We start from the raw sequence: 23,816 nt of genomic DNA, 5'->3' as shown, positions 1-23,816 counted from the left end.
TTTGGTCAGTTTTTATGACCTGTCCCACCTGTGCTCCAAAGGAATGTGTATTCTGCAGTTGTTTGAAAGAGCATTCTATATGTTCACTAAACCATGTTTTTCATGTTATTTAATTCTGTGCATTTCTAATTTTTTAATATGCTTGTTCTATTCATTACAAAGACAGTTGTGTTATTATCCCCAGCAACTGGATTCTTTTATTCTCTATGCAGTTCTGACATTTTCTGCAATATATATTTTGGCTATGTTACTAAGTGCATGTAACTTTAAAATTGTTTTATCTTGATAATTTTGTGGCTGTTCTGATATTAATACAGCTACATCAATGTTCTCTGGGTTAGAATTTGCCTAGTGTATATTTTGCTATCTTTTTAAGTATTTCTGCACACTTGTGTTCCAGATTTTTTTTGTAAACAGCATATTCTCTCATATCTGACTGTCTTTGTCACCTAAGTAGAGATTCAGTCCATACTGACTTCATGTAGTTTTTGAGACATAGGCTTTCCATTTATCACACAATTTTGATGTTTCTATTTCTCTCCTTTATTTCTATCATTTGAATTATTATTATTAGTAGTAGTAGTAGTACTATTTTACATCCTGCTTATCCCCCTACACGTCTGGAAGCTGCTTGTTTTAGCAGGAGGCACTAACCTGGCCAGCCACCTGTCTGCACCCAGCCAAGTGGACAACATCCAGTGTTGTCAGGCAATGCTTTTTAAACTGCTGGTTGACACAGTTTCATGTGTCAGGAAATCGATGCAGTGGGTCACAATCAGCAATTTTTTTAAAAATAGAAATATCAGAAATACCTACTGAAATGGATATTAGAATAGAAAGTACCTAAGGGAGAAAGCCCAGGAATGAGACCTGTCTCAATAAACACCATGGCCGAGACAAACAATATAGGAAAAATAGTGAGGGGCAGGTGATGAACAGATGAAATGGAAGGAATAGGTCACTTCCTCTTTTTGTAGAATGGCACTCCATTTGATTTTCTGGCACAGGCGGGGTCATTCCAGTATTATTTAAGTTTTATATTAACACATTCCACTCTTGGTATTATAATCCACTGTTGGTAAACACGTCAATACTCTGACAGTTGTTCAATTATGGTGAGTTCGTTTTTTAGAAAGAATACTATCAAGGATGTAGCATTTTTCATATGGAAAACAAGAATTAAAAGTTATCACTCTATTATATTTCCTAACATTCTTAAGAATGTGAATGTTTTAATGACAATGGTCTGAAAGAAATAAAAATAGAGGTGGTATTAGATCTCATTTTTCTGTCACAAACTCTTACTCATTACATTCCAGGAGAGAAATCTGAAACACTAAAAAAAAAAAAAAATTTAGTGACTTCCCTTCTGCCCAAGAAGGGACTAGATTTATCCTTATGCCTGCAACAATCAAAATATCCAAAAAATATGTAAAACATGCTTCTAAGATATTGGGCATCAGGCAGCAAAGGACAGTGATCCCCAAGAGCGAGGAAACAAATGGGGTGCGCCCTACTGTCTAGAGAGATTCTAAGCTGCAGCACAGAGAACCCAGACAGAGCCCAATGGAGCCCCAAATTAAGGAAATGGAGCCAAGAGCCCAGAGAGACCAAGGTGGTGAGAATTTGCAAGACACACTACCAGAGACAAAGAGCTAAACAGAGAGGCACTCCCTAAGAAATTCACCCCGATGGTTATCAGTAAGTGCATGTAAGGAAATGATCTGAGATTGGTGGAAGAATCACCTGGAAGAATTAGGGGGAACAATGCTTAGCACTCACACAGAGTCAGGATATAGGTACTATTCCTATATAGGAGTGCAAAACTTCATAATTCAAGAGGCGCTGGGTGCAAAAACCAGGAAGATCTTGCCTCAGTAGTGGGGAATAGTTAGCTCTAGAAAGAGCACCGTTCTGGATGTATCTAACAAATCATAAAAGCAAGACCTGAAAGGATCAAATGTGCCCAAGTAACAAAACCGTATCCCAGAGCAATGCTCAACTACATTCACAGGAATACAAATACATTCAGCACTTGACAAGGTCAAATTTACAATCTCTGGCATATAAACAAAGACTACCAGGCATACAATGAAGCAGGGAAACATGACCGATAATGAGGAGAATTATCAATCAATCAAAACCAAACCAGAACCGACCCAGATGTTAGAGTTTGCTGATAAGGACAGTAAGACAGGTATTGTAACTTTATTCTATATGCTCAAAAATCGAATAGCAACTTGGAAGAGACTAAAACTAGATTCTAAATGAACTTTGAGATGAAAAATATACTGAATGAAATTACCAGATGATTAGTCATGCTGTATTTAAATGTTAATGAAGTCATATATGCTTCTTAGCTACCTAAGGACCAATAACATTTCTCAAAACTTGTCTTTAAAAAAAATATGTGTAAGGGGCTCCTGGGTGTGGCTCAGTCGGTTGAGCATCTGACTCTTGATCTCAGCTCAGGTCTTAATCTCAGGGTCATGAGTTCAGGCCCTCATAGGGCTCCATGCTGGGCATGGAACCTACTTAAAAAAAATAAAATAAAAAAATATGTGTACATACAAAGTGGGTATATTAAGACATAATGTAAAATATATTTCTTACTGTGGTCACAAGTGAAAGTTTAGAATCACTAATGGAGGGCCTTGTAAGTCATGGTAAAAACGGTTGTATTTTACCCTGAGTGAGCCGGGGAAACACTGAAGGGTTGTAAGCTGAGCGGTAACAGGATTCAATTTGTATTTTAAGAAGACAAATTTGTTGCTATGAGAAATAGCTGTAGGAAGGCCAGGAGGAAAGCAACAAGACATGCTTCCTACAATTACAATAGTCCAGGTAAGAAAAAGACATATATGCAGCATGACCGCCCCCTCCACCCCGCCATGCAGCCAGACTGTGTAATTACCCGCTGAGACAGAAGGAAGTTTTCCTCAAGAATTAAAAACCTAGGCTTCTGTCTCCCTCATACACAGCTGTTATGAATGAGAGACAACCTATCAGATCTGAAAATATGTAGTTTCTCCAAATCATTGTACAAATCACCGAGAAACCAGTATTGATTCATGTTCACATTTTTTAGATCAAAGTTGTCTTTTATCTTTTAAAATGAGTAATATGTGCACATAGTCCAACCTGTCCAATCTGCAGTACAAAGTTATTATGAGGTTCAGATGAAATAACAATGTGGGAGATACAACTCTACATTATGTTTAAGTTAGAATGCTATTACTACCATGTCTTCCCCCATTAAAATAAAATGTCTTTAAGGACCTAATCCTACTGCTAGAGCTTTACTTCTTTAACTGAAGACATGAGTGGGGATGCTTTGAATCAAGCTATCATCGATGGCATGAAAGAAAAGGGCTGACTCAGAGGTTAGGGTGTGGGGGAGAAAAGGCTGTGGGCTCTCACATCCTGGGCAAGAAGAGGTACAACCAGTGAGGAAAAGAGTTTAGAACAGCTGGGAAGCTGGCATGACCAAGGGAAATGCTGCCAAATTTGGCTTAGCCACAGATCTACTGGGGAGGGAAAGTGGTATTTCCTTTACCCCTCATCTTATTCACTTAAAGTAGTAGACATGCCCAAGAAATAAAGCTATAAATAGAGTGTGTTTGGGAGGAAAATCGGCATTAAGTATTATTACTGAAAATAATACTTCTGCTTGAGGCCAAGATGGAATAGCTGGAGTCAGAGTTACCCCCTTACCTGAAACAATGAAAAAATGTGTGAAAAAATAGTTCTCCAAGGTACTGGATGTATGGCAATGAAGGAAAGCAATCGGAGAGATGGGGAATCAAGCCAGATGAGCCCTATGTTTCAGGCCACAGGGCAAGCAGTGGGAATGCAGGAGGAAGCCAAGAGTCCCCTTCAAAAGTTGAAGAGTCCAGTCCAGCATGAAAGGAGCTTGGAAGTTGTCACTCCCACCCTAGCAACAGGAAGAAAGCTCAAACTGAAAACCAACAACCCTTCTGGATCCAGCAGAGAACTAGTATCACAGTGTAAACTGCTGTCCCCCAAACTGGAGAGATGGGCAGGCAGACACAGAGAGTCACAAGCAACCAGAGGAGAAACCATCACTGGAACCAACAGTGGGCCCCTGTTACCCAGCATATCATGTCTGACTTCCAACAAAAAAATTATAAGGCATACTAAAAAACCAAAAACACAGTTTGAAGAGATAGAACAAGCACCAGAACCAGACTCACATATGGCAGAGACAGTGAAATTACCAGATCGGGGTTTAAAACAACTTAAGATTAATAAGGTAAGGACTCTAATGAAAAAAAAAATAGGACACCATCAAGAACAGATAGATAACACAGAAAGATAAAAACTCTAAGAAAGAATCAAAAATAAAAGTTAGAAATAAAAAATGGTGTCACAAAAATAATGCCTTTGATGGGCTCATCAACAGATTGGACATGGCTGAATAAAGAATCAGTGAGCTTGAAGAAGTGTTAATAAAAACCTCCAAAATGGAAATGGAAAGGAAAAATAAAAATTAAAAAAAGAGAGAGAACAGGATATCCAAGAACTGTGGGACAGTTGTAAAGGTGTAAGTTACACTTGGTAGAAATACCAGAGGGTAAAGAAAAAGAGAAAGGAACCAAAGAAATATTTGAAACAACAATCACAGAGAATTTCCCAAAATTAATGAGACACCAAACCACAGACTCAGGAAGCTCTGAAAACACCAAGGAAGATAAATATTTTAAAAGCCCATACCACGCATATCATATTCAAACTGCAGAAAATCAAAGAGACAGAAAATCTCACGAGAAGCCAAAGAAAGAAAACATCTTACCTACAGAGGATCCATGATAAGAATTACATTGGACTTCTCTTCAAAAATCATATAAGCAAAAAGAGAGTGGAGTGAAATATTTAAAGTGGTGGGGAAAGAAGACCTACCAACCTAGAATTATGTCACTAGCCAAATTAACCTTCAAAAGTGAAGGCAAAATAAAGACTCTCTCAGATAAACAAACATAAGGGGAATTTGTTAACCGCAGACTTACCTAGCAAGAAATGTTAAAAGAGATTCTTCTGAAAGAAGGAAAATGACATAGGTCAGGAACTCGGATCTGCTTAGAAGAGGAATACACAAAGGTAAAATAAAATCATTTATTCTTCTTATTTGAACACTTTGTTCAGAATAACAGAAGCAAAATATTCCATGAGTATAGCTATGGATAAGTTCACTGAAGGACAGCAGTATCATAAGAGACGGAGGGAGGAACTGGGAATACTCAGTATAAGACACTTACATTACCCCTGCAGCAGTACAGTGTATTGTACCCTGACAGATGACAGGGATTAGCTGTAAATGTATATTGCAAAGTCAAGAGCAACCACTAAAAAAAAGGTTTTTGAAAAAGGTAGAAGTGACATACTGCAAAGAAAAAATGGAATATAAAATGCAGAAAAAGAGGAAAAAAACCCAAATAACATGGGCAACAAACAAAAAGTAGAAAAAAATATGGAACATATTGACCCACCTATATAAAAAATCACTTTAAATGTCAATGGTCTAAATGCACCAATTAAAAGACAGACTGCCAGAGTGAATTAAAAAAACAAGACCAAACTATGTTGTCTACCAGAAACCCACTTTAAACATAAAGACACAGATAATAAAAAGTAATGGAGAAAGATGTACCATGCTAACACTAATCAAGGAAAGCTAGAATAGCTCTATTAATTTCAGGCAAAGCAGACTTCAGAAGGAGGAAAGCTATCAGGGATAAAGACGGGCAATACATGATAATGGGGTTGATTCTTCAAGAAGACAGGGCAGTCCTTAATGTGTCTGCACCTACTAGTAAGTCAAAATATTTGAGGCAGAACCGGATAGAACCTCAAGGAGACATGGATACATCCACCACACAGCTGAAAATTTCAACACCTACCAGTAACGGGCAGACCCAGCAGGCACAAAATCAGGACGTAAGGAACAGCAAGCTCTGTCCACCAGACCTAAGAGGCATCTATAGAACACCTCATCCTGCAACACTCTTCTCAAGCCCACACAGCCACTCATCAAGAGTGACCACATTCTGGGCCATACAACACATCCTAGCAAGTTTAAAAGAACAGAAAACATATAATATGCTCTCAGACCACAACAGAATTAAATCAGAAAGCAGTGAGAGAGGACGCAGAAACCCCCCAAACGCTTGGAGATTAGACAGCATATTTCTAAATAACGTGTGAGCCAAAAAGGGAAATTTTCAAGGGAAATTTTTAAATACTGTTAACTAAATGAAAATGAAAATACCACTTATCAAAATTTATGGGATATAGCCAATAGCACTGCTTGGAGGAAAATTTATACCACTGAATGTACATATTAGAAAAGAAGAAATATTTAAAATCAATCATCTAAGCTTCCACTTTAGAAAACTAGAAAAAGAGGAATGAATTAAATCCAAAGCGAGTAGAAGAAAAGAAATAATAAAAATTAAAGAAGAATTCAATGCAATTGAAAACAGGAAATCAGAGGAGAAAAACCAATGAACACAGCCCCCCTGCCAATCAGTTAAATTGATAAACCTGAAGCCAAACTAATTAAGAAAAAAGGAGAGAGGATATAAATAACTAATATCATAAATGAAAGAGGGACAATTCTGATACCATGGACGTTAAAAGGATAATAAAGGAGCTCTATGCACAATTCCATGCCCACAAAGCTGATAACCTAAATGAAAGGAGCCAATTCCTGAACTACCAAAATTCACACAAGGAGAAATAACTAACCTGGATGAGCCTGTATCTACTAAAAAAAAAAAAGAGAGAGAGATGATAATTATTCAGCTTTCAAAACAGAAACGACCAGGCCCAGAGGGGTTCACTGAATTCTACCAAACATTTAAGTGTGAAATGATACCAATTCTCTATCAAGTCTTCCAAAAAAAAACAGAAGCAGAGGGAGTACTTCCTAGCTAATTCTATGAGCTAGGATCACCCTAATACCAAAACCAGAAACATTACAAGAAAACTACAGACCAGTATCTCTCATGAACACAGCTGCAAAAATACTCAACAAAATATTAGCAAATCAAATCCAACAATGTATAAAAAGAATTGTACACGATGACCAGGTACAATTCATTGAGGTACGCAAGACTGTCTCAACATTCAAAAATCAATTAACATAATCCATCACATCAACAGGCCAAAGAAGAAAAACAATCACATCCATAGATGCAGACAAAGTATTTCACTAAATCCAAGACCCATTCATGATGAAAATGCTCAGAAAACTAGGAAGAGAGAACTTCAACTTGATAAAGAACACTGACTAAAAACATACAGTTAACATTGTACTTAGTGATGAGAAACTCAATCTTTCCACTAAGATCAGGAACAGCAAGGCAAGAATATCACCTCTTAGACTCCAATTCAGTATCATACTGGAAGTCCCAGTTAATGCAGTAAGACAGTTAGAGGTGTACAGATTGGGAAGAAGAAATACAACTGTCTTTGTTTGCAGATGACATGATTTTGTAGAAAATCCGAAATAGCGGACAAAAAACCTCCTGGAACTAATAAGTGATTAAGGAAGGTTGCAGGCTATGAGGCTGAAGTCCATTGCTTTCTTATACAGCAACAATGAATAATTGGAATTTGAAATAAAAAAATACAAGACCATTAACACCAAAGGAAAACAAATATTTAGGTATAAATTTAACAAATTATGTATAAAATCTATGTAAGGAAAACTGCAAAACCCTGATGAAAGAAATCAAAGAAGATAAATAAATGGATAGATAGTCCATGTTTATGGGTATGAACACTTTACATTGTTAAGACGTCAGGTTTTTTCCCAACATGATCTATACATACATATAATGACTCATATAAATCCAAGTTATTTGTAGATGTCGACAAACTGATTCTAAAGTTTACATACAGAGGAAGAAGTCCCAGAATAACCAACACAATACTGAAGAACAAAGACAGATACTACCTGACTTCAACACCTAACATAAATCTACAGTACTCAAGATAGTGTGGTATTGGCAAAAGAATAGGCAAATAGATCAATGGAAAAAATAAGGAGCCTACATGTACACTGACACGAATATAGTCAACTGATCTTTGGCAAAGGAGCAAAGGCAATTCAATGGAGGAAGGAGAATCTTTTCAATAGATGGTACTAAAATAGACATCCACAAGAAAAAAAAAAAACATCCAGACAGAAGTTAACTCAAAATGAATCATAGACCTAAATGTGAAATGCAAGGTATAAAACTCATAGAAGGTAACATAGGAGAAAATCTAGATGACATTGGGTTGGGCAATGACTTTTTAGATAACAACATAAAAACCACAATTTGGGGCAGCTGGGTGGCTCAGTTGCGTCTGCCTTCAGCTTAGGGCGTGATCCCAGCGTTCTGGGATCGAGCCCCGCATTGGGCTCCCTGCTCTGCTGGGAGCCTGCTTCTCCCTCTCCCACTCCCCCTGCTTGTGTTCCCTCTCTCGCTGGCTGTCTCTCTCTCTGTGTCAAATAAATAAAATCTAAAAACAAAACAAAACAAAACAAAAACCACAATCTATGAAAGAAAAAAACTACTACACTGGACTTCAATAAAATTAAAAACTTTTGCTCTGCCAAAGACACTGTAAAGAGAATGAGAAGATAAGCCACAGACTCAGAAAAGATATTTGCAAAACATGTATTTGATAAAAGACTGGTTTCCAAAACAAAGAACTCAAAATTCAATAAGAAAATGAACCCAATTAAAAAATGGGCAAAAGATCTGAACTGACATCTCACCAGAGAAGATGTACAGATGGCAAATAATATATGAAATGATACTTGAGATCACACATCATTAGGGAACTGGGAATTAAAACACTGAGATACACAATATAGCTATTAAAATGGCTAACATCCAAAACACTGACAATGCCGAACACTGACGAAGCTGTAGAAAACACGGGAACTCCAATGCACCTCTGGTGGGAATGCAAAATGGTGCAACCACTTTGGAAGACAGTTTGACAGCTGCTTACAAAACTGAACATACTCTTACCATGAAGTAGAGGAACCCTAAACGCATATTACTAAATGAAAGAAATCAATCTGAAGAGGCTACGTATGGAATGATTCAAAACTATATGACATTCCGGGTGCCTGGGTGGCTCAGTTGGTTAAGCAACTGCCTTCAGCTCAGGTCGTGATCCTGGAGTGCTGGGATCGAGTCCTTTATTGGGTTTCCTGCTCAGCAGGGAGTCTGCTTCTCCCTCTGACCCTTCCCCCTCTCATGCTCTCTCTTTCTGTTGCTCTCAAATAAATAAAATCTTTTTTTTTAAGATTTTATTTTTATTTATTCGACAGAGATAGAGACAGCCAGCGAGAGAGGGAACACAAGCAGGGGGAGTGGGAGAGGAAGAAGCAGGCTCCCAGTGGAGGAGCCTGATGTGGGGCTCGATCCCATAACTCCAGGATCACGCCCTGAACCGAAGGCAGATGCTTAACCGCTGTGCCACCCAGGCGCCCCATAAATAAATAAAATCTTAAAAGAAATAACAAAACCTATATGACATTCTGAAAAATGCAAACTATGGAGACAGTTAAAAAGATCAGTGGTTGCCAGGGATGGAGCTGGGGGAGAGAGAGAAATAGGGGAAGTACAGAGAATTTCTAGGAGAGTGAAAATACGCTGCATGATACTACAGTAATGAATACATTACCATTATACATTTTTCCAAACCCACCTAATACACAACACCGAGTGAACACTAACGTAAACTATGGACTTTGGGTGATTATGATATCTCAGTATAGGTTCATCAATTGTTAACAAATGTCCCACTTTGGTGGATGATGTTCATAATGGGGGAGGCTATGCATGTGCGAGGACAGGGGTTATATGAGAAATCTATGTACCTTCCTTTTAATTTTCTTATGATGCCAAAGCTGCCCTAAAAAAATAAGGTCTTTTTAAAAAAATGGGCAAAGGATCTGAACAGCCGTTTCTCTACGGAAGATATACAAATAACCAATCATCATGTGAAAAGATCGTCAACATCATTAGAGAAATGTAAATCAAAACGATAACCAGGTAACATATCAAACCCACCAGGAAGGCTGTAATTAAAAATCAAATTATGAACAAAAAACAAAAGTTGGTGAGGGTAAGAAGAAATCAGAGCCCTGATTTCTTTGTCGGGGGGAATTTAAAATGGTGCAGCCACTTTGGAAAACAGTCTGGCAGTTCCTCAAAATGTTAAAATTGGGGGCGCCTGGGTGGCGCAGTCGTTAAGTGTCTGCCTTCGGCTCAGGGCGTGATCCCGGCGTTCTGGGATCGAGCCCCGCATCAGGCTCCTCCGCTGGCAGCCTGCTTCTTCCTCTCCCACTCCCCCTGCTGTGCTCCCTCTCTGTCTCTCTGTCAAATAAATAAATAAAATCTTTAAAAAAAATGTTAAAATTGGAGTTACCATATGACCCAGCAACTCCTCTCCTAGGTATATACCTAGGAGAAACAAAAACATATGTCCGCATTACTACTTATACACAAATATTCATAGTACCACTATTCATAATTGCCAAAGATGGAAACAACCCAAATGTCGATGAACTGGTGGACAGATACAGTATGATACATCCATACAACAGAATATTACTCAGCCATAAAAAGGAATGAAGTACTGTAGTATATGTTACAACATGGATGAATTTTTAGAACACTGGGTGCTAAGTGAAAGAAATTAGTCACAAAAGACCACATATTTTATGTCCAGAATAGGCAAATATATAGAAAGAAAGTAGATTAGTGCTTGCCTAGTGCTTGGGGGTGTAATGGGGAAGTGGGGATGGGTGATTGTTAATGAGTATGGAGTTTCTTTTGGGGGGTGAAGATAATGTCCTGAAATTGACTGTAGTCATGGTTACACATCAACTCTGAATATACTAGAAACCAATGAATTGTACGCTTTAAATGGGTAAACTGCATATGAACTGTATTTCAATAAAGCTGCTATATGTTTTTTTTAAAGCTACACAAGACACTAGCAAGAAAAATGCCATCATGCCCTCATCCCTGTTAATATGTCATTACATGAAGCCAGATAATCCCACATCCACTTAGACTCTCATCCCATAAGGCTCTGAATATTTCCCAATCTAACCTCCCCCATTACTTCTCAACCCTCCGAACTCTTCCAGTGTGCCCTCTGCTACTTAGGGTCCATCCATTATCAACAAAAATTCTCTGAAATTTCCCTTCATTGTCTTGATCTAGCAGAACACTGGCTCTCCCCTGAGGACGCTGCTTACCCTGCAACCCTCTCAAGTGGATATACTTTCTCTCATTCCTCCCACCAGGAGACAGACCAATTACTGCATCCAGATGAGTCTCCCTTTCACCTCCCTGAAAACCTCCAGCTCCTATGATCAGATGATATCACCCCTCCTTGGTGCAGTCATCTACAGACCTGCAGGTCACTCACCACACTACCTGAAGCCAGCCCCTGGGCTCAGTCCCTCTGCCCAGTACTACTCCTGTTGCATTTCTTGGTGACCTCAGTATCTGCATGGATGGCCCTTCCAACCCTGGCCTCTCAGTTCCTCGACATCCTCTAATAATCTTGCCTTTCCTCCCTGACCTCAGCACCCCTTCTACAAACATAATTTAGGCCTCAGGATTAAAAATCACTGCACTCTTGGGGCGCCTGGGTAGCGCAGTCGTTAAAGCGTCTGCCTTCGGCTCAGGGCGTGATCCTGGCGTACCGGGATCGAGTCCCACATCAGGCTCCTCCGCTATGAGCCTGCTTCTTCCTCTCCCACTCCCCCTGCTGTGTTCCCTCTCTCGCTGGCTGTCACATAAAAAAAAAAAAAAAAATCACTGCAGGAACCACTGCCTTCACTTCCTCTCCCCCGCTGCCTCATGAACCCCTCCAAGTCAGAATCTTGTTCCCACCACTCTACTGAAACTTTGTGAGGGTCCCTGATGCCTTCCACATCACCGAAACCAGTGGCCAGAGCTTCTGCTAGACTTTTTGTCCTTTCTCCCCTGAGAGGTACAGGAATATGATTTAGGAAACAATTAAGTCTGAAACAATTATAATCTCTTGAGATGCCTATTACTGAAGGTTTCATGTTAACAAATCGGCAGCAAATTGAAAGAAAACAAATGTGAGGCTAAAAATATAATTCTCTCTGGGTGAAATAGCTCTTTAATCATAATTTCAGATTTTTTTTGGTAAACAGTATTACTTCTGTATTCAGAAAAGATATACACATACTGCTTTCTCCTGCTCCTCCACCTGTGAAATCCTTCTCTGACGTTGTTCTGCCAGAGCTGCCAGGGAGAAGGGGATGACAAAACCACACCAAGACTATCTATCTATTCTGAGTCTGTAATCAACATGGCGCTCACTGAAATTTAGAGAACTTTGCAAAAAAAAAAGTCATATGAACAGATTAACAGAATCATCTCACACAACCTGAGATTAACCATCATTTTTAACTGTATGTTTCTTAAAAGTAGTTCTAGCAATTTGCAGCTCTTTCCTTAGAGATTTCTATTAGCCAACACTTGCTATATGGCCTTTTGAGAAACAAAACACTCTTGGTATCTTAGTTTTTTGTTTTTGTTTTTTTAAATAATACTTCAGACAATAATCACTCTAGTCAAACACCACAGGAAAAACTCTGGCTACCATGGCTACCCATCAGCAAAGGTTGAGTGGAAAGCCTAGACTTCTTCCTTCACCCAGGGGTGGGTGATCGCTAACGGGTACAGAGTTTCTTTTGGGGGTGAGGATAATGTTCTAAAAAAGTTGTGATGGTTACACAACTCTGTGAATATACCAAAAACCAGTGAATTGTACACTTTGAATGAATGAGCTGTACGTGTGTTACAGGTTGAATTGTGTCCCCCAGAAAAAAAGTTATGTTGGAGTCCTAACACCAAAATGTGGCCTTATTTGGAGACAGAATCTTTAGAAGCAATCAAGTTAAAATGAGGTCATTAGGGCAGGCCCTAATCCAATATAAACAGTGACCTTATTAAAAGAGGAAACTTGGTCTCAGAGACAGGCACAGAGGGAAGACAATGTGAAGTGACACAGGGTGAAGATGACTATCTATCTACAAGCCAGAGAGACCGGGAATAGATCTTCCTCAAGGCCCTTACAGGGAACCAACCCTGAGGACACCGGTTTTACTGCAGCCCTCGCAAACGAAGACTATATGTGAATTATAGCTCAACAGAGGTTCTACCAGAAAACAAAAAACAAACCACCAACCACATGCTGTCTATAAGAAAGTTGCCTCAAATATAATGGCATAGGTTTAAAGTAAAACTATCTTGGGGCGCCTGGGTGGCACAGCGGTTAAGGGTCTGCCTTCGGCTCAGGGCGTGATCCCGGCGTTGTGGGATCGAGCCCCACATCAGGCTCCTCCCCTGTGAGTCTGCTTCTTCCTCTCCCACTCCCCCTGCTTGTGTTCCCTCTCTCGCTGGCTGTCTCTATCTCTGTCAAATAAATAAATAAAATCTTTAAAAAAAAAATAAAATAAAGTAAAACTATCTTAGACACTTGCAATAGTGTGGTTAACAAAAGAAACAAAGAACTTAGCCCTCGTGGAACTTACATTCTAGCGGAGTAGTTGAGTATAACAAGGAACGTGAGTCAAGTGGCTGGGAAAGGCAGCCAACCAAGCAAAGTTACACCTACATGTACATTTCCAGGGCAGAGAGAAGAAAAGGAGCTCCTGAAGAAGTCAGAAAAAGAATTGTGTTGTCACAAAAACCAAGGAATGGAAGAGACTGTGTCAAATGCAGATGTTGAAGCTGAAAGTCAAGTGCACGGAACGTGACAATTTATGTGTACATTTTGACTTCAGCAAGAATAATTTCAGGAGTGTGATGGCAGCTGAGCTTTCATCGTGTCAACTACTTGCCAGCATCCTCAAGATGTTATTCCTGTCATTCTTCTGTTGCACCTTTACAAAAACCCATCCTTGAATAAGTAGACTTTACCAATGAGCACTGCTGAAAAGTCCCACAGAGAAATGGATGCCATTGGTAAGTCTATAGTGTCTAATTCATTGCTGTTCTAGATCATTCTCTTTCCCATTCTAAGACTATTTCAAACCGTCTCTGTTGTCTTTTTTTTTTTCTTTTTAAATTTCTAACTGAAGTATAGTTGACATACAATATTAGTTTCAGGTATAAAATGAGTGATTAACAATTACATACATTATGAAATGCTCATAAGTATAGCCACCATCTGTCACCATACAAAATTGTTGCAGTATGTCTGACTATATTCCCCATGCTATATTTTTCATCCCTAACTTATAACTGGAAGTTTGTACCTCTTAATCCTCTTCACATATTTTGCCCATACCTGCATCCTCTCCCCTCTAGCAACCACAAGTTCGTTCTCTGTATTTATAGATCTGTTTCTGCTTTTTGGTTTTTTAGATTTCATATACAAATGAAATCATATGGCATTTGTATTTATTTCACTTAGCACAATACCTTCTAGGTCCATCCATGTTGTTGCAAATGGCAAGATCTCACCATTGTTATGGCTGCATAGTATTCCATTGTGTGTGTACACATCTTTATCCATTCATCTATTGAACCAATTCAATCTGCCAAAGGTCACTTAGGTTGCTTCCATATATTGGCTATTGCAAATAATGCTACAACAAACAGAGGGGTGCATATAACTTTTTTGAATTTGTATTTTTTCTTCAGGTAAATACCCGGAAATGGAATTGCTGGATCATATGGTCTCTTTTTAATTTTCTGAGGACCCTCCATACAGTTTACCATAGTGACTACACCAACTTACATTCCCACAGTGCACAAAAATCCCCTTTCTCCACAGCCTAAAACTTGTTATTTCTATCTCTGTTGACTTTGTACCTAAATTCTCATCTCCTTCCCACTTCTTGAACTCGTCATTTCACTTGGTTCTCAAAAACATAAAAGCAAAACCATTAGATGAAAACATTACACTCTCAGCTAACTGACACAACTGTGTCCATATCCATTGCCTCTGATATGGATCCCAAGTTCCCCCTCTTGCTCAGGGACCTAAATGTACCAATGACCTTGGCCAACCCCTACTGCACTACCCACATTCACCTCCCCCTCTCCTACAGACTGCATCTCACTATGTAATTAGCACTGACACATGAGACTCGAGTTTCTCCCATCTTGAAAAAAAAAAAAAAATACGCATTTCTACTTCTCCAGCCTCACCCTTCATCTGAGCCAGCTGAGTTGTCTATATTTGCACACTTCATTTCTGTACTTTGCAGTCCTCATCCCACTGCAGCCTAGATTTACCCTCATCATTCCACTGAACTTGTTCTTGGTGAAATTACTAGATACGGCCAGGCTGAGAAAACTGAAGGCAGATACAGATTATTGTTACTCTTAAATTCCAGGATGCATATTCACTCCTCCCCCACATTTAATGAGCTTCATCTTACAATCAGTGCGATTGAAAGCAATGGGTCATAGCTTGATTAGCAGGTTTTGTTTATACAAAGCTGTTAAAATCAAGCAGGTACAGATTCAAATATGGTATTTCTGAAATTAGTTCTTTTAATGAATACTTTTTGTATTATAGAAGCTTTTAATTCCACTGACACTCTCTTCTCCTTGGAATGCTCTACTGTTTTGGACTCTGTGAGATCACTCCTGACTTCCATTCTACCTCAGGTGCTCCTTCTCTATCTGTTTGTTGTGTTCCTTTTCTAGCTCTTTTCTCACTCACTGACTTTACAGGCTGAGCTCTTGCCTTTTCATGGTTCAATACCACCCATACGTTGTAGGATAGGCCTGTTGCTCCTCTAATGGCATGTGGGCATGATTTCCAGAAACACTGCATTAATGGATTCTTGCTCCAGTTCCAAAGTACAGACTCCAATGACGACATGGGTCAAGTTACTTGCCTTGAGAGACTGAGGCTGATACAGGAGAATTCCATCTACAATTGTATTGTGTAACTCAGTGTGGCATACCTGACCCAGATGAGTGGTCCTATGTATATAGATTACCCACAGAATTTCCCAGGCATGTATGCACATGGGAGGCCAAGTCTGTAAGGGGGTCATTTAGACTTTCAGGTTTAAATACAATACCTACTTATACATTATTATCCTCAGTGTGTACTGCCCTAAAATTCCCCATTCCCAGTGCTTGCCCCTGTAAGATTCCGGAGTCTAGGTCAGTATACTGACTTCCCCCCAAATCCCATGTGCATGTGTCACCTCTACCATCTGCCCCAAACATGTATCTCCTCGTTTTCCTCTCTTGGTGAACACCTGCTTCTCAGGTATTAAATTATTTACCCTATCAGCACAAGTCAAATACAAACATTTATCCACCACTTCTTCATTTACAAATTTTTATTGAGCACCTACTATGCACCACACACCTTGTTTGTTAGGCTCTGGGATGCATGTGAAATGAGACCACTCCTGCCCTCACGGAGCTTACAATCTAGTAAGGGAAAGACAATACAAGGTGAACCAACACATAAACACAGGTTGTGATAAGTGCCATATAGAAATATAAACAGTGACATGATAAAGGGTAGTTAGGAAATACCTACTTTTTAGATAGAATGACCATGGGCGGCCTGAGGTGGTTAAAAGCTGAATTTGAAGCCTACCTTGCCACTTACAAGCTGCATGACCACAGGCAAGTCACTCTCCCTCGGGCTGTTTCCACATTTGTAAAATGGAGACAATCATACCAAACTCAACCAGTGCTGCTCATCAACGGTTAATGATCATGAGAACTTCTCAGTGTCTTCTCACTGCTAAGGCCCTGCATGATTTCTCACACACCTCCTATTCCTTAGCAAATGTGCAGTTATTCTGAGCACTGTCAATTCTCTTGACAACTAATCAACTGCCACGGTCCTACTCACTGGACACCTCCACCGGATCAGCTGCCTCATCTATGTGCTACTCTAACACCCTCTATTTTGCCTTTTACCACTGCACTGTCATCTCCCTATTTCACTCATCTTTATTCTACTGAATTACAACTTTGGTGAAGGTAGGTATTTATCTACCTTGTGTTCTAAATGCCTGATACAATGCCTGGCATGTAACACAGGACCTCATATTTGATGACTAACACTTCTGTAAGCCAAAAGCAGCAGCAGAGAGGTGAAAGACATTCAGAAAAGAGGGAGTGTGATGAAGAAAGGTCCTGAAGATGGCAGGAGACAAGAGTCAAAAGTCCATGGGGCTAAATTGGCCTTCGGGCCCACCTCATCCTGAGACTGGATTGAAGAATGAAGATGGGCACATGTGGAGAGAAATTATGCTGACAAACTGAATCTTCTGAGTGCATTAGGAAGCAAGGTCATCTGCTGAGACAGGTGTGGTTTGAAAAGGAGTAACATTTGTAATAATCAACAAGAATGGGCAAAAGAAGCATTTGATGCCAAATCAAAGGACGGATGGGTGACCCTGGAGGAGGGATCTGGGATACTTTTGAGGCTGCAATAATGGAGGAGCAGTCTAAGGTGGACAGGAAGTACAGAGAAAACACAAGGGGTTAAATATTGGTTGGGTGTTTCAGTGCAGGAAAATATCAGAGATAACCAAAAATCTCACAAGCTAGACTGCTGGATGGATCATCTGCCAAAATGCTGAAGACTGAGAATGACTACAAAGTTAAGAGATGGCAAGAAACACTGAGTCAGGAAGTGAATGAAGCCTTCAGCAAATCCAAGGACGTGGTCAGGTTACTTGGTTAAGAGTAAAAGCAGCTAACAGTAGAACCTCGCACGTGCTGCACATGGGGCAGATTTTCGTCAGAGGCCTGGGGAGAAATTATTTAGAAATTACAAGAGTAAGGGCAGCAACCACCCACCTGTTAAGTTATGTGGAATGTGAACACGGCCACACTGGTGAGAGGTGCAGGGGATGACCAGACTTAAGGTGACAAGGCAGGGAAGAGAAAAATCCACAGAAAAGGTGGAGATGCAGTGAGCATGCTTTAGCAGAGAGTGGATGGGCAACTGGGAGGGACTGGAAGATCTACAGAATGGAAACCAGTGAAAGCGAAAACAGACAACGAAGGAAGGTTGCACATCTTCAAAAGACTGCAGAAAAACAAACATGAGCTTCACAGGCCCTTCCCTTTTGAAATCTCATGCTTAACATCAATCCCCTCACTGCCTCTCCTAAACGACTAATGTCCATTTTAACTGCATCCTCTCTCTGTAAACGTATCCATTATCCTGGTTACCCAGGCTTGAGAAATGGACTCAGCCCCTCACTCCTGTTACCTATTCACGCCACTGAATCTGGAGTCTTCCTCTGGAATGGCTCCAGGGTCCACTCCTTCCTTATTCCCGTGGCCATCACCTAAAATCAGTTCTTATAATCTTAGGTCTAGATAGCCTAGCTGATTAATGTCACTTCCGTTTAGTCAGAGGGCTTTTGAGGTAGGTCTGTTTCAGACTCCCAAGTCCACTAAGAAACTTACTTAAATCTGTTCCTTCATCTGTAAAATGAGAACTATACCACTTTCCTTTGTAGGGCAATTGTAAAGAATGAGACATTTTTGTAAAATTCTTAGCACAATGCCTGTTAGTAAGTAAGAATCCTTGATTTTTGAAAAGCTGATTAGGAGCCCTTTGAAGCCTGGGACCAAATCTTTTATTCTACTCTATCCCACACACATTTATAAGACATGTGAATAGTTTGATGAAGGCCAAAGTAAGAGGCATATTCTATTTTATAACACAACTCTCTTCTTCACTTGAAAGAGTTAAGCTTTGAGAACACAGAATGAAGAAGCTTTAAAAGCCATTCTGAAATAAAAAGCAGTCTGGGAAATTATGTGATATGCCAATCAAGAAAATAATACACCCTGAACATTTGAGATAGCAATCTGTTTTTGCGGGTTTTTTTCTGTTTTTTGTTTTTGCCACAGAGCTGCCCTTAGGACGCCAAGTCACTGGAAACACAAAAGAATACAAAGCGAAACAAGCAAAGCTCAGCCCTGCTTTTGTTGGTCAGCCTTACCACTCTTCCAGTTTGGGTGGACTGCCTTTGGCTCAGGAGATCCTACTGGCTGTGGGGAGCTCAGAAAGCCCAAAATGGAGCCTACAGAAAGAGGAAAAAAGAAAGCTGGCTACTAAGGGCTGGCCCTAGGTACAAATGGTTTAAAAAAAAAAAAAAGTCAAAATCTTCTAACTAAAAATAGAAAATATAGACAACGGGCTATTTCACAAGGCTAGTAAAACTATGTGAAAAATTATTTGGATACCCTTAAGCAGGTGTATCTGGAACATGTCAAAGAGATGTAGCTGAAACTGAGACAGCCCAGGAAAATCTTTGCCAAGTACTTCCAAATCAGCCCAGCTCACCAGGCTCAGAAAGGTAGAGGGTCTTAGTGCAGATGCCAGCAGAGAGAGGAAAGGTACATATTTTTGGAAAATATGGTTAAAGAGTTCTTCTCATAGCATACGGTTGGAGTACAAATCAGTAAATTCATGTCTGGATAAGTGAATCAAGAACTACAAAAGTGTTTGTATTCTTGACCCAGAAATTCCATCTCTAGTAATTCATTCTAAGGAAATAATTTATACACAAAGACATTCACTGTAACTTTATGAGATGCAATCTAAAATGTCCAATGGGGAAAGGTGAAACGAATCATGGCACAACCATACAATGGACTATCAAGCAATTAATAAAAGTTGACAGTTTTTAATTGACATGTAGACTGAGAAAAAAAACCGAGACACAAATTATATTGAGAATAAATAAAACTATGTAAAAACACGCACAAGGAGCAGAGAGATGGGCAAGAAATATGCAAAAATATCGAAGTGCTTATTATTTTTCTTTATACTTTTCTGTATTGTCTAATTTTTCCACAATGAGCATGTATTACTGACATAAACAGAAAAAACAAAAACATTATTCAATCAGGCAAGCATTAGAGAAGAGTGGGCACTTTTATATAGCTTTATTTGTTTCTGTTACGAATTGGGACCGTGGCTCCTAATAACAAAAAAAGGGGGGCTTACAAACCAGTCATTCATTTGACAGGAGCAGCAGACTCTTAAAAAAGCAGAGGAATTCTTAAATTGTTTCCCACAAGTTTCACCATATTCATGTAGAACTGCAGCAGAAAAAATGGTGAATCAGATTGAATGAGCAATCACTGATCTTACTGACAATAAGCTCCCACAGCACGTGGACCCAGGGCCACAAAACACATCACACCCAAGTTTAAATGGCGCACAGCTCTGCATTTTTCAAAATGAAAAAAAATAGGAAAACAAGTGCTAACTTAAAAAAAGGGGGGGGGGAAGTACATAGTTTAAGTGCTTTTGTACCAATTGGGGGCTAAAGAGAAATAAAAAGCATATCTGAGAATTAAACTAATGCTTTGTAAAAATCAAATTTACTTTAAAAGACAACATGTAACTAATGAATACTTTATTAGCAAAAGAAAAACAAACTTGGTTATAAGTGACTAGTGTCCAGGACTGGCCTGAAGGCAGAAGGCCTGAAAGGTCTAACATCAGAACAGTCTCTGTTGAATACCACTTCACCTAAAATCCAACATTTTAATCTTTCTTCAAACTCTTTAAAGATTCTACCCTAGGGAAACTTGCTTTATGTCAAGAGTTATGGCTCAACTTACTTATACTTAAAACCCTCCACTAATCATACTATTTTCATTCTAGCTTTCCTGAAGCACATTATAAGATAAATGCCACATAACCTAAATTTAACGCTATTATTTCATTTGGCCTTATAATTATCCTATGACAGATGCCAAGTATATTTACCTTCTGGGCAGAAATGGAAATTACAAAATCCTAAAGTGGCTCACCTAAGGGTCAGAAAGCTAGCGAATGTAAGCAGAGTTTAGCTGCGAAGTTCAGCACCAATTATGGCGGGAGTCACCAAATCAAGGAAAGCCCTTAACATTTCTGCGCGGATAAGGATCAAAACCACAGGCTGCCTCTGTTTTTAACTAGTAGCTGCAGTATGCAGTTCCTTTCCTTAAACAAGATACTCCACATAATCACTGGTTGGCTAACATCTACGTAACCGCTAAGACCACCTCCTCTGAAACTGCATTGCACTAGGTTAAGCAGAAATCTGGGCAAGCAAACTAAACTACTAAAAAGTTACAGTCTCAGTAGAAGTATCGGGTGACTGTGCTTTAAAAAAAAAAAAAAAGGATAATGACTTAATGATCTTGCTGTTGTAAGGCAAAAGCATAAAGAGTACTCACCTTCAAAGATACATACATAAAAGCCCCAATGTTAAGATCACAAACTTAAAAGTGTATTTTTAAAAATGTTAGTCACCTGTATAAATTAAATTTTATGTAATTTCAGTATAAAGCACCAAAAATGAACACTAAAACTGTTCACATAAAATAGTAAAAAGGAAACAAAGCACAACTATAAAAGCACAGAGGTATCGGTTACGAGAACCAAGTAAATAATTTCTATGAATATATTTTCATTTAACCTTATAAAACTTTGTTGATTACACTGGGGAGGGGGAGTCTGAAAATCTAAAGGGTAACAAAATGGTAACAAATATACATCATTTATTTATTAACAAATTATACCACACAAATCGGAGTTACGTTTTCTATCTGATTACAGAGTTAACAGAGATTGCATCTGTATTTAGAGCAGCAACATAAAATTTGACGAGGAGGAAATTCCCTATGTGGACCAAAGTCCTGTAACATGGACTGGAAATCTAATGACTAAGAAGGTAAAACTGGCAACGATGGTGCAACTACTGCAAGAAGATTCCGGTTTGTTTCCACGTTTTTAATAGTAAGCAGCTCTCCAAAAGGAATAATATATTAATTTAAGGGATGATGTTGCCAAAGGAGGGATGACGTAGAAAATCACATGAAATTAAATCAGTTCAAAAGGAGCACAGCGGCCATAAAAACTTGAGAAGGTGTTTAAAAACAAAAACCACCGAGCAGTGACAAGTCAGCTTCCTGGAGTTACACCAACCCTCAAGTAATGTGAGATGTCCCTGTTCTAGCTGGACTGGTACTCTTCGTCTGGGCGCTTCGGTCTGAGAAATCAGATTAGTCCTTCTTAAAAAGGGTATTTTATTTTTAAAGTAGATACAGTTAGGAAGAGAAAGATAAACATTAGAAAAGTATTAATTCCTTGAGAACTCAAAAATTTAGGGAGCCAAATGAAACAAAGGGAAATATAAAAGGTGGACAGAAATGTTCCTCTAAGGGTAAAACTCGGTCTCCTGAGGGATTTAAAATCAAACACACTCTGAGCGAGTGGTTTTCAAGACGGGCTGCAGGCCCATCCTCCCCAGACCTTCCTTACTTTAAATTCACATATTTCTAACTCTGTATGTCCTTCGTGGTATCAGGAAAGATTTCCTTGTAAAAAAAGGAACAGGAAATCCGATGCAGTCCCCGTGCCTTGCCGTTGTTTTTGTCTACTAATTAAGTTTGAAAATCATCACTGAGACTGTACTGGTGAGAAATGTGACCAGAGTTCTAAATCATATCTGCTTTGTTAGTGTCACTAAAATGTGAACAATTTCAGCAAAGATTTGTATATTATTCTATAAAATAAATGAGCAAAATAAATTCCCAGGGAGAGATTAAACTTTGTTAATCCCACCTTCCCAAAATCTGTTGTTCTACTGCCTCAAAGCTCTCAATGTTTCTGGTCAGTGTGAACAAAATTCTAATGAACAGTCTAGCCACAGGTTGCTCCAAAAACATTTCATTCAATATTCAATGGCTGCACAGAATTTCTTTTTTGAGAAGGCAAGCCCAATTTTGTAGAAATCTCTAGAATGAGAATGTACAATTACCAAAAATAACACACATTATGTCAGGGCAGAATCTGCATAGTGTTCTTCAGCACAATCACTGATACCAAGCAGCCGAATCCCAGAACCTCCCTCTGCAACTGCTAGCAAACAACATCAAAGTGTAAATGACAACCAGGGAAAAATAAGTAACACAAAGGCCATTTTTCTTTGATGGAATCAGGAAGAAAAGAGGAACTGCAGGAAGAAAAGTGGAGCCAAGCTCTGGACACTTAGCAAGACTTCATTATTCGATGAAACAGGACAAATCTCCGTGGAAAGGACTCATTCAGCAAACATGACTTCTTTCCATGTATTTTTTTCCTTCACATCAGGTTAAACAAAAGTTGCTGTCATTTTAGAATCACTGATTACATCTTTTAGTTAGAAAAAAGTTTACTTGAATATTTACATAATTTTATTGCTGTTTATTACAACAAAAAAAATTTTAACCGATGTGTGTAGAATCCATCCAGTAACATATGAAATTGAAATCCGTCTCTGGAGAAGATACAGTTATGGCTGAATGTATCTGATGCTCAGAGTATAGCATGAGTAGGAAAAATCCTTGCATGTCATTTGGTTCTTGCTGCAGTCATCTGTGTTCATCTCTCAGAAAGCAAAAGAATCCATTTGACGTTTCAATAAATATCAAAGTAATTGTAACCAAAAAAATAGCTTCCATGGACCAGAGATCCAAGAAAGAACAGTTTTGATGAATGATTCCTAGAACCGAGTGAGTCCTCCTTTAGTCCAATGAGATGATGTCAGGAATGTTACTTCCACTGCTGGTTATGACCCCTGTCTCACTCCTGCTGCTGGATGAACTAACATGAGTACTGCTTTCATGGGGGCTGGTGGTGGTGACAGACGTACTGCTTGCTGTTAGGGGTGAGGTGAGACTATCCAAAAACATAGGAGGACAGTACTGCTTGAAACAAACAATGATGCCGATGAGGAAGAGGCT

General features: G+C 39.2%; 1 protein-coding gene across 9 annotated transcripts in view; it reads right to left on the bottom strand.

Moving 5' to 3' along the window:
- PIAS2 (protein inhibitor of activated STAT 2) overlaps positions 1-23,816 on the bottom strand; it is a 117,010-nt gene that overhangs the window by 11,942 nt on the left and 81,252 nt on the right. For 4 of the 9 annotated variants that reach the window (XM_087869840.1, XM_087869841.1, XM_045790010.2 and 1 more), the window contains one exon: positions 21,194-23,780. The exons of 1 other annotated variant lie outside the window; for it this stretch is intronic. In XM_087869840.1, coding sequence (XP_087725966.1) covers positions 23,598-23,780 — 183 coding nt within the window. In that variant the 3' untranslated portion in view covers positions 21,194-23,597. Of the gene's footprint in view, positions 1-15,164; positions 19,115-21,193; positions 23,815-23,816 lie in introns of those variants that run through there. 4 more of the 9 variants (XM_087869845.1, XM_045790011.2, XM_045790014.2 and 1 more) reach the window with 4 other exon arrangements.

The sequence above is a fragment of the Ursus americanus genome, chromosome 19 (assembly GCF_024610735.1).
Source record: "Ursus americanus isolate L20-20 chromosome 19, mUrsAme1.1.p, whole genome shotgun sequence".
Classification (NCBI taxonomy): domain Eukaryota; kingdom Metazoa; phylum Chordata; class Mammalia; order Carnivora; family Ursidae; genus Ursus; species Ursus americanus.
The sequence above is the reverse complement of the archived record's forward strand: the minus strand, read 5'-3'. Positions and strand labels throughout refer to the sequence as shown.